Source organism: Orcinus orca, chromosome 6 (assembly GCF_937001465.1).
Source record: "Orcinus orca chromosome 6, mOrcOrc1.1, whole genome shotgun sequence".
Taxonomy (NCBI): Eukaryota; Metazoa; Chordata; class Mammalia; order Artiodactyla; family Delphinidae; genus Orcinus; species Orcinus orca.
Genome location: NC_064564.1, coordinates 84,572,276 through 84,584,472, shown reverse-complemented (window position 1 = coordinate 84,584,472; position 12,197 = coordinate 84,572,276). Strand labels below are relative to the sequence as shown.

General features: G+C 40.8%; 1 protein-coding gene, 1 long non-coding RNA gene and 1 pseudogene across 12 annotated transcripts in view; 2 read left to right on the top strand and 1 right to left on the bottom strand.

The window, feature by feature from the left end:
* The window catches only part of RNF38 (ring finger protein 38), a 124,158-nt gene extending 120,044 nt beyond the window's left edge, over positions 1-4,114 (top strand). For all 11 annotated transcript variants that reach the window (XM_012533663.3, XM_012533662.3, XM_033431111.2 and 8 more), the window contains one exon: positions 690-4,114. In XM_012533663.3, the coding sequence (XP_012389117.2) occupies positions 690-752 (63 nt within the window). In that variant the 3' untranslated portion in view covers positions 753-4,114. The remainder of the gene's footprint in view (positions 1-689) is intronic.
* LOC125964611 (uncharacterized) overlaps positions 1-12,197 on the bottom strand; it is a 30,781-nt gene that overhangs the window by 5,931 nt on the left and 12,653 nt on the right. The window lies entirely within an intron of this gene.
* Positions 4,264-12,197, top strand: part of LOC101281158 (pro-neuregulin-2, membrane-bound isoform-like) — a 46,367-nt pseudogene continuing 38,433 nt past the window's right edge.

Here is a 12,197-nt window from a genome sequence, read left to right as displayed (position 1 = left end):
AGAAAATCACGGGTTCCATGTGGCTGATGGCTAGAGTGTGAGGGAGAGAGGCAAGAGAAGAGAGGGGTTCAGAGGTAAAACCAGGAGCCAGCTTATTGCAAAGTCACTGTGAAGTGTGCGGGAGTTTGGACTTGATCCTGAAAACATGTGAGAGGATATGCTTTAGAAAGATCACGGCCACAGTTTGGAGAATGGAATAGAGATAATTTCTGAGAGACAGAGAGATGAAATAAGGATGTTCTGGGCCAGATGGAGAAGAAACAGTAGAAGTTGGATGAAAAGAAGAGTACTTGATTTGAGAGCTATCATAATGTAAAAATGAGAGTATTTGATGAAAAATGCTTCGTAGAACGTAAGAGAGCAGGTGTTGCTTAATGTTTCTGATTTTAGCAGCACAGCCAATGGTAGTGCCATTTGTTGAGATGGAGTTTTAAGCCAGTTATTAAATTTGTCTAAACTGGTGATGGGTAGTTTTGTCTGTATGTTGAAACGGACCTATTAAAAAATTATTCATAGGCTATTGTTTTTGAGGTTTGTGGAGTATATTTTGAAAGATTAAATGATTGCTTTGTACCTTAAAGAAACAAAGAATGTAAAAACTATGTGGAAAGTAAAAATAGTTCTATTGCTTTTAATATGTTTCACCGTATAAGTCAAAATTCAAACAAGTTTTCTCTTCTGTGTTTCAGGCAAATCGTACTTGCCCAATCTGCCGAGCTGATGCTTCAGAAGTGCATCGGGATTCAGAATGACCAACTTAAGAGCACAAATTTAATTTGGGTGTTCCTTATCACATGTATATATGGACTATCCATTGAACTTAATCTGTGTGGCTTCCAGCCCTCCCTTTACCAAAAGGGTCAATGGACCTTTCTTTGCACTGTGTGACTTAATCAACTATAAAAGCTTACAATTAGTCTTCACAATTATGGGATTGTTATACTAACCGTGTGATTGGAACTCCAAAGACTTTTTCTTTAGCTTAATTTTGTGTGTGCACTAACATTCCCTGGTTTTCGTGTGATCATTCCGAGTGTTGCTGCAAGATTACAGTGGACGTGATCTTTTAGCATGTGCTTTTATAAAAAGTGGTAGCTCCAGATGATATAGCAATCTACCTTATATAGAGCCTTCAGAAACTGTGAGTGGAAATGAATGCAGCGTATGACTGTTGGTGATAAATGTATCTGTGTGTGTGTGAGAGAGAATGTGTGAAACTACTTGTGTGAGGGCATGGTAGCTCAAGTGTGTATGAGATCCTGTATACCAGCATGTACCAAGAATGTGTGTGTAGTTTTAATTATGCTGCAATGTATAATCTGGTGTGTTATTTAAACAGCACTAGTACTGTACACTGGTTTTTTCCCTTGTGTTTGCTGTTGCACACTGATTGATAAGGGTGCATCAATTATAAGCATTGAATACTCCATCCCCTTCCCTCCCAATGAATGGAATGAGAAAAGCCTTCTTCCTTTGCTTCAGGCAGCTGTCACCTTCTCTTCGTTGGTGATCCCACGTGGGTCACTTAAGGAAAAAAGTGTAACAGATTCTCACTCCATGAACCTGATAGTTTCATTCTGTTGTGAAAAAGAAATTTTTAAATCTCCAACTTGCTGTTTCCAAAAAGAAGGTGCAATATCATACATCATCAATTAGCAATATTAGCATTTCAATCAATGATTTGAATGTTGATACTCTCTTGTTTTCCCTTTACCTTTCCAGTAAGCTTCTTACCGGAAGTACTTGTGATTTTTTTTTTTTTAATGTTTAGATTTGTAGTCTATTCTGAAGATATTTGAGTAATATATTTCTAAGAAATACCACTGGTCCCATGAAGTCTCACCTCCTCTACTTCCACCAGAACAAAATCTGTTAACTCAGCTTGACTTCTGATATGTTCTTTGTTCAAGCTCCCATAGGCAACTAAATTGTTTTCAGAAAACTATATTTCTGTCCTGCCAAGCTCCAGTTCTGAAAGTTGTCTAGTTCTTTTCCCCTCAGTAAATGTGCTTCTCATCGAAATCCTCATTTCCAGGATAGATCAAGTGCTGTGACAGCTCAAGTTCTTTAGACCTGATGTGCTTTGATGTTTTATTGCTTTTCTTTTTAATTTTTGTTTGAATGAGAAAAAGATTAATTTAACAGGTGTCCAGAATACTTGCAGTATAAATGAAGATTTGATTTTTGTATAAAAAATAATGCTGTAAAACAGGAATTGACCTTCATTTAGTTGATCTGAAAATAATACATAGCTGTGTGGGTTTTTTTAACAGGTTCATTGAGCATAATTCAGATTGTTTAAAATCATTTTTCCAGCAATGTTTGGATTCCTCTCTCATTCTTCTAGTGTGCTCAACATTGCCTCTTCCTGCAGTTGATGTCCTTGCTCTGTTTGCAGTAGCACAAGCTGCATAACTCCAGTCGGGACTGTAATGACTTGCTGCCAGCCTCACTCAGCTTTCAGTTGGCTCTGTGTCTGTTTCTACTCAGTGTTAACTACTTGTTACTGCCGTGCTACTTGCCTTCCCTTGAAGACTCTATAAGCTCATCACAGCTTAGAGTTCAGTAAAGTCAATTCACACAGAAGCACAATTTTGCCCTTTTAAAGACACTGTTGCCTCTATTTAGTCATACAAGTAGGATTTTGTGTACCTTCTGTTTGCCCCTGTATTTGTCAGTGCATCAGAAATACATCTAAACAGTGGTAAAATGCACGTTACTTTTAAATCATTAGAATATCCTCCACCTGTTCCTGATGAATCAAGTGTGTTAAAGACCAAAATTATTGGCGTAATAATCAGCTACATTACAAATCACGTATAGTTTAATCTTTATTTTTTTTAATTAAGAAATCATGTTTAAAATGGCAAAAGCCCATCTTATACATAGACTTTTATATAGCTGCAAAAAATTTATATCTGTACAGATCTAACATAACACTACTACACTCAGTATTCATTTTATTGAAGCATGCAAGTAAAGCACTTTTTCTAATTTATATAGATACCTAATTAACAAGGCACATTGTACTAATGACTAGGAAAAGTAGCTCTTTCCTCCCTCCCTCTGACGAATTCTTAATACCCCTTTTCCATTAAAATTTTGAGAGGTTGTGGCAATTTAGGAGGCAGCAGGGTCTATTTTGGTAAAATCCTGAATGAATTGTTGCACTCTCGTGACTGATCTGTCTTTGGGAATGTCTTCTTTGCATGGGGCTCTTAAGGATGTGTGCAGACTTGCTTATTAAGTGGTTAGTGCATATTAAGAGCATACGTGCATGTGTTCTGAACCAGCTTAGACTAGACTAGCCACAGTGAGCAACTTTGTGGCTAGCAGAAGAGAAAGAACAGTTGATTCATACCCAGCTGTTGACACCTTGGGTGATACACCAGATAGCAGGCAGATGTTGGTTTGTTGCCTTCTTCCTCTTTCCTCCTAAAACAATTTTGGCTTTACCACCTTAACTCTGCTGTGTTTTTTGTTTTTCTATGCATGAATTACCATCTTTGTTTGTTTGTTTTTAGCTCCCCCTCTTCCCCAAACAGAACAAAACAAAAAACAAGTCCTCCAGGTATCAAGATCTCATTAGGATTTTCTGTCCTGAATTTTTTTGAGCAAAATCTGGAAAACGTGAAAGCATATTTAGATTTTATACACTCTCTGAAATGTGATTTGTTAAGATTCTTATATTTGGACCTCTTATAACATTTTGAAAGAGATCTACCAACTCACTTAGAATATTTTTCACAGATATCTTTAGGCCTGTTAGAAAGCTATTTTCCCCCTGTTGGTACATTTGGTTACCTCATTTTGCTGTTTCTTTCAGATTATGAAAGCTTACAGGGGTGTATCTTTGGAATCATTTGCTGAGTCATTTCCTCAAATCATACTCCATTGTATCAGTTAACATAGTTTTAAATGTACGTATTATAAATATCTGTAACCAAATCATTTGAAGGCTTGATAAATTTTTAACAAAGTTTGTACATTTTTTATGAAAGTTACTAGTAATGCTTTACTAAGTAGTGCAATGAATTTTTATTTTTAATCCCTGTGCCCAATTTTGGAGTTGAGAGGGTTGTTGGTAATAAATGTATGATGTACACTTAAAACATTCGGTTGTGTTTGGTGTTACTGTGTTAGGGAAGGGTAGGGGTTGTGTATGTTTGGAGGGAGGGGTGTAGAGAGGGATTCTCACAGGAAGATAGAGCTCTTGAGCTACTAGCAGCCAGATTTAACTTTTAGGCAGTAATTCAGATTTTTGTTTCTGTGTTTGTGTATAAACAACTTAGAAACATAAAAGCAACTTGCATTGTAACTCATATGGTACATATTTATATCTTTACAAAGGCCAAGAAGATAGCTTGAGTGTAGGCATACACATGGTGTATAAGCTTATTGAACATTAAGGTTACATAAGTGGGCAGCTAGATTTCTTTCTGTGTATGTCAACTATAAGATGTAGGAAATAAGAGTACAAAAGATAATTGGGGGAGATGCAAGAGGGAGGAGATACAGGGATATATGTATATGTATAGCTGATTCACTTTGTTATAAAGCAGAAACTAACACACATTGTAAAGCAATTATACTCCAATAAAGATGTTTAAAAAAATAAACTATGGAAACCAAAAAAAAAGATAATTGGGCAGATTTGTTCACATTAGCTATGTCTGACTTGTCAATATAATATGGAAAGAGGAGCCTCTGCTTATCATTTTCCATACATGTTTGTGTAATTGCTTTCCTTTGACTAAAAAAGGAAGAAAGTAAAGCAGTCTATATATATGCTGAAAGTAGAAGTAAAATACCAAAAAAAAAAATGAGGCTAATAGATCCCAATTCTCACTCTTTCAGGAAGCAGTCCTTTGGCTTAAGGTGATACCCTCAGCCTGGCTCCAGTCCTCCCTTGACAGAAGCATTCAGAAAAGGGACTAAGTCCTGATTGTTTCCCTCATTTTCCCAGCATACTTGAAAGAGTGAGTGTTTGTGTTGGACTTTGAATGACTCAAAACTTGTACTGTCTTACTGCAGAAGCATTTACTGCCCAGTCAGTACCTATGCACTCTCTCCCATCCCCCTTCCTACAATAAGGCAGCGAGGCCTGTGCAGCTGGGTTTGACCAAAGGACTATAAGCTTAGGCCATGGGGGAGCATTTAAAAGCTAGCTCTCTTTTCCTCTGCCATGTTGATGGCATCCCTGGATCCTGAGCCACTGTCTGGAAGAGAGCTGTCCTAGAAAGCCACTGGACTCCACAGATTTTCTGCTAACAATAAGTAGAGGTCCTTAAATTACCCTTCATCAGGACTTCATCTTTGCCAGTTTATTTCCCCCCTTACAAGTCTTTTTAGTCTTATTCTAACTACATTTTGATAATACTAATCCTCAAATGTGCCAATTAAACATCACTGGCTACAGTTAACTTTTACTAGATCACGAGATCTGATTTGCACCACAGGATAAAATTCTTCTGAATGTTTGTGGTCAGATCACTATCAAATGTTTCAAGTCTCCTGTGTGCTTCAGACTAATGAACTGTATAGACAAGGATGTCCAATAGAAGTGTAGTTAGCCACATACATAATTTTTTAAATTTTAGTGGCTATGTTAAAAAATAAAGTTTTTAAAAAATATATTCAACCTAGCATACCCAAAATATTTCAATATGTAGTCAGTATAAAAGATTATTGAGATAACTTTGTATTTTCTCGTACCAAGTCTTTTAATCCAGTGTATAAATTGTATTTACAATACATCTCAATTTAGCTACATTTCAAATGCTCAAATAGCCACATGTGGATGGTGGCTACCATGTTGGACAGGACAGACCTAGATGCCAGGTTATCTGGTTTCCAACTAATTGAAGGTTACTCTTGATATCCCAAGGCTTCTTAATGTTTTCATTGCATGCCTTTATAAACTACAGTATGATTAGAAATATGTTACTCTTTGTAGAGTGGAATGTAACTCGTTGCTATATTCAATACATAAATACGTAAAAATCAGACTTAGTTCCTGTGAACATCGTATATAGCTTCCCTGGCTAACATTCAAGAACAAAGTTCCTTGTTTGTCAGTTAATTCCCAAATCAAACATTTGCTTATAGCACCTTCAGGATTCATACCTATTTAAAAGATTAACTTGCCAATCAGAAAATTGGGCATTCTGAAGAGAGTAAGAAACTTTGAACCCACACGGAGAGGGTGGGGTGGATCCCAGCTGAGATTGCTTTACATACAGTGCACATGCTCTTAACCTTTTTCATGTGGCTATCTCTTGCCTCCCAAACTGGCAGGAGATGTAGGAATAAGAAAGATTTGAAGAAAAAAAAATGAACATAGTGACAGCAAGGGATACTGAATGTCATCTTATATTTTGGAAATGTGCTGCAGAATCAGTATGGATGTTTTCTCACTACAAAGAGGGAGAGAATTAGGAGGAAGGAACCCACATTCCCTTCAGACCTCTGATTCTTGGTCTACACATGGAAACAAAGTATAGCGGCTGGTTAATAGAAGGACCTACAGCCCACACCCAGCACTCTGCCAGTACCCAACCAGGTACACAGTAAAGGTGTTTACCAGCTGCCGCCTTAGCCTCCCTTTCAGTGTTAGAATCCCTTCCCCACAGCCCTCCCTTAATAGGGCTTAATAAGAGATTCTAAAGCAGCCTCCCTCTTCCCACTACCACAGTACTTTCAGGTTTAGATGAGAATAAGCTTTATATTATCCAGCCTTCTTGGTAGTTATTATCTTTTAATAAAGAAGAGTTCTCCAAACATGTGCCAAGTAGGTTTCTGACAGTGCCAACGTAATCCTGGTAATAATAGACATTTCTGTAGTCAGTGCAAGCAATATGGTGTCCACATGTTTTAGTTCTTTTTCTCCCCTTCTGCTTTTGGATATGTTCATACTGGACTTCAGCTAAATCAGAGAACAATAACCTTGCCTCCATTACCAAAACAAAGCCAGCCTTGCCAAGAAAAAAATGTACCTCAATCTATGGCGATTCAGGCTCAGAATGCCCCAGTTTGATATCAGTGAGGAGGAACATAGATTGCATTTACTCTAATTCCACAATATCTAAAAGAAACTTGGATCCTCTATCTAATCCAAGCTACTAAATTTTAGTTGGAGCAAATCAGAAAGGAAAAAGTGCAAGGTCAGTCAATTCCTGTTTCCCACAAAATAAGGAGAGATCCAAGTCCTTCCTAAGGAGTCTGCTATGAACAGACTATGCTACACAAGTTTTTATTAAGCACCAGCTTAGGCCAGGCAGCTTCAGAATCAGGAGGTCTTAATGTTTTAGTTTTCTATGACTGCCGTAACAAATTTCCACAAATTTGGTGACTTAGAACAAATTGAATCTCTCAGCTTTTGGGCCAGAAATTCAAAATCGGTGTTGGCAGCCTTGTTTTACCCTGGAGGCTCCGAGTGAGAATCTTCCGTGCTGCTTTCTCCTTGGAGTTTTTCGGCCTGTAGACACGAAACTCCAGTCTCTGCCTGTCTATACATGGGTCTTCACGTCTCCCCTGCATCTCTGTGTGTCTTCAACTGAATGGAAGTCCCCACACCTCTACATAGAAGTCAGCTATAGGGGTACCTCCAAGGGAAAGCCAGGTTTGTCCAATCTCAGTAAATTTTTTGAATCTGTTTCAATGAACTCAAAATTCCAGAATTTCTTTTCTTTTTTTTTTTTTACAATTTATTATTTTATTTTTGGCTGTGTTGGGTCTTCGTTGCTGCGCACGGGCTTTCTCTAGTTGCGGTGGGCAGGGACTACTCTTCGTTGGTGGTGCGTGGGCTTCTCACTGTGGTGGCTTCTCTTGTTGCAGAGCACGGGCTCTAGGCGCGTGGGCTTCAATAGTTGTGGCAGGTGGGCTCAGTAGTTGTGGCTCGAGGACTCTAGAGCACAGGCTCAGTAGTTGTGGTGCACCGGCTTAGTTGCTCCGCGGCATGTGGGATTTTCCCGGACCAGGGCTCGAACCTGTGTCCCCTGCATTGGCAGGCGGATTCTTAACCACTGCACCACAAGGGAAGTCCCCCAGAATTTCTTGTAAAGCATGACCAAAATAATTTTGACTTGGAAAGTGTTGAAGGGGCTCCTTCCTTTATCTTCAGTTCATTCTTGCAGCCAAAGATAAACCTCAGTCATGCTCTCACAGATTGATTCAGAGTAGCACAGCTTCCTAGTATATCCATGAAATTGACTGTGAGAGTTCAATATGAAATGTACCGTCAGGTAAGTGAACAATTAGCAATTTTTTTTAAAGGGGGAGTGAATAAATAGGAACAAGCCTGCATTCTATGTCCCAGGTGTACGATTTGATCCATGAGGGTTCCTTTGTTGAATCAAAATCTGTTGAACCTTGAAAACATTATGGTAAGTGAAAGAAGCCAGATGAAAGGCCACATATGGTATGATTCCATTTATGTGAAATGTTAAAGGCAGATCTGTAGACACAGAAAGTAGATTAGCAGTTGACTAGGCTGACTTAGGAGGGTTGGGGGTGACAGCCAAGGAGTATGGGTTCCTTCTTGGGGTAATGAAAGTATTCTGAAATTGTGATGGGTGCACAATTCTGTGAATATATTGAAAGCCATTGAATTGTACACTTTAAATGGGTGAACTGTATGTGAATTATATCTCAATAAAGCTGTTTTTCAAAAACACAACACAATACCCACCAGAATGTCTATAATTAAGAAGATTAACAATACCATGTGTTGGTGAGGGCATGAAGCAAAGGGAATTCTCATACACTGTTGATGAGAATATAAGTTGGGACAACCGAGTTAGAAAACTGCTTGATAGTATCTACTAAAGCTAAGCATATCCTATAACCCAGTAATTTCTCTCCTAGGTATACACCAAACAGAAATGCATACACAAAAAGTACGTACAAGAATGTTCACAGCAGACTCTAATAGCCCCAAACTGGAAACAACCCAAATTTTTACCAACTACTGAATTGATAAATTATGGTTGATTTTTGCAGTGGTTTTTAAAACAGCAGAGAGAATAAAGTACAAATACACAGAGCAACATGGATGAATCTCAACGAATATATTGAATAAGACACAAAAGAATACATACTGATCATTCCAATTATTGAAATTTCAAAGTCAAGCAAAATGGGTCTATGCCATGAGAAGGCCTGACAGTGGTTATCCTTGGCAGCAGTGGTAGTGACTGAAAGGAGCAGAGGGCACAAGGGGCATCTGGGCTGTTAGGAATTTTCTGTTTGTTAATCTATGTGCTTCTTTGCACAGTGGTTCTATTTGAGAAATTAATTGTAATCTGTGCTTACGATTTGTTCAGTTTTCTGTATATATCATTTTATGAACTTTATTTTAAAAATAAATGGTAGGTCCCACTCTGTGACCCTTTGGTAGAAGCACAGGTATACAATGCACGTGGACAAATGAATTTTTATCTTTTTTTTTTTTTTTTTTTGCCACATGGCTTGCAGGATCTTAGTTCCTCGACCAGGGATTGAACCAGGGCCCACCTAACTGCTGGACCACCGCCAGGGAACTCCAAATTTTTGTCATATTAAATGAACCATACCAGGTACATCAATACCCCCAATGTTGCATCACATAAAACTTAAGCTCCCCAAATTAAACACTTCCCCATCCCAAAACATCTGTGTTTTGAATTTGCTTTTTAAGTTAAACAGAAAGTGTGAGAGCAGCAACAATATTTCCAGAATATTGCCTCCATGCTAATAAAAGGTAAGTATTTAAGCATGACATCTACACCAGGGGGCACTGTTGTACAAAACCAGGTTCCAAATAAAAGCCTTTTAATGTACAGGTCAGGACTGATGTGGTTATAAACATCCAAAATCTGTTTTAATGTTGCTTTTATTTACAGAAAGCATACATTAAAAAAATCTGTTTCCCCGAATAGTACAGGATCACTACAGCTAAAAGACTCCTTTCTTCAAGTGCCTTTGGCTGTTACAGTCCTCTTCTCACTCCCATCTTCCTGTTTCTCTCTTGAGTTTCTTCTCTCTCCTGTCTCTCTGAGTTTCTTTGGCCTGCAGCTTTAATATCAGGGCTCCCTAGGACACGTCCCTCACCCTCTGGTTTTCTCATTCCGCACCCTTTCTCTTGAGTGACCGCATCCTGTCCTACTGATTCAACTGATCAGTCCTCATGACCCAGAGATTCACATCTCCGGTCCCAGCTTCTCTCCAGAGTTTCTGCCTACTGAACATTTCCTCCTGAACTTCCGCCTCCCCGTTCCGAACAGCCCACAGGCACTCAAACTCAGTGCATCCAAATGTGAACTTATCAGATTTCCCCCAAACTTGTTTCTCCTCCTGCATTCTCTGTTTCCATTGCTGACCCCACCACCCACCCAAATAACGCAGCCAGAAACAGGGAAGTCGTCCTTGACTCATCCATCTTGTGCCTCTGTGATATCTAATCAGTCTCCCCTTTGTCTCCTCCCCTTCCTCCACATCCCCCTAGTTCAGGTTCCATCATCTGCCTTTACAAGCTCTTGCTTCCAGCTATGCACTCCACCCCCTCATATTCAGACCTCTCCACAGCCTCCAAAACGAGTCCTTCAAAGTATTAATCTGGCTCCCTTCACCCCCATCCCCACCCATAGCCTCAAACCCTTAAAAGGCTCTCATTGCCTGCAGGACACAGTCCAAGCTTACAGCAGGAGCCCCTCTCCAACAAAAGCCCCATTTCGGTCTGCTGGCTGTGGTCCCAGCCTCAATGCTCAAGACCCCTTTGCCTTGTAACTTACCCTCTAACAGTATCAATCTGCTGAAGGTTCCCCAGACACGTCGTATTCTTTCTTTCTTTATATTTTCTCAAGCATACCCCTCTGCCCGGAAGGCCTCTTCCTCCCTTGCTCTCTACTCGAATGACTCAACTCAGGTATCACCAGAAGAACTTTCCTGGTACTGTAAGTCAGGTCAGGTGCTTTAACTCCTTCTGTAACAGCCTGGGATGAGCCATTTCTCTTCCCCAGGGTGTTGTCAGCACTTGTGGGGTTTGTTCGCTAGCCTCTGAGCATCTTGAGTCTGCACTGAGGCATGTCTTTACCTCTAGGGCCTAGCACAGAATCTGGCGCAGGGTAAAGGTTCAAGAAATGTTTCCTGAGTGAAGGAATGGAGAATGGCTCCCCAGCTTGAATGGCTAGGTAGGTGGCTGGTGGGAACAATCACCCAAGGGATGAATCTGCACGAGGAGCAGTTTTGACAAAAGTGAGGACGGGAGACGAGAGCGTGAAGGATGGGGGCCTGGCCTTTTAGACTCCCGGTGAAGTGCACACGCAAGGGCAGATGTCCAATGGGCAACTGGATGACCAGGTTTGGAGCTCTGGAGAGAAGCCTGGGCCATTGGGTTTTGGAAGCGTTCAATTGTGTCAGCTAAGAAGACAAGGCTGACTTCAGAGGCCTCAGGAGGGAGTCTCCTCAGGGCTGGCCGAGAGGTGGGGGACCAACCCTCCCTTCCTCATGAGCTAGAGCATGCTGACCTGGGCCAGGCTCCTGGTGGCTCTGAATAGTGGAAGATAAACAGACACTCCTTTACTCAAACATGCTAGGGAGAGGCTGCCCCAGCTGTCAGTGACTCTCCCAGTTCTGAGAGAACCGCACTTCCTGGATTCGCATGTGGGGTGAATTGGTTCAGGTCAACATTGACTCAGGCAGGTGAGAGCCTCGCCCCTCATACTGGCCTCACTCACTAGTAGACCCCGATCAGGAGCAAGCCCTGGCCTGGGCACCGAACACAGATGCCATCGGTTCTCTGACCACCTAGGGTCCAGCAGGGCCGATTCTCCAGAGAGGGCCTTGCTTGCCCCCCAGGGGATGGAGTGTTATGATCCTTCCCGGGAATCCACCACCCAAACTCAACCTGGATCCAAAGGCCATGCTGGAGGAAATGCCCCAGAATTTCTTCACGACACAACGTGGCAGAGAACTCTGAGGTCCCAAGTGACTATTTCATCACGGGCTCTCATCCACTTTGTGAATTGCACAGTAAACAGCCACAGGGGCTGCTTGGACCAAATGCCCACAGAGTGAAAAAGTAGGCAACCAGCAGAAGTTGTGGGTTCCAAGCTCCTTTCTCAGCAACCCGCTAGCCGAAAGGTGTGATCCCTTTTGCTGGTCTGCAGAGAAAATACTGCTTCTGGGGTATCTGCTCAGGTCACCATGGCCTTACTTAG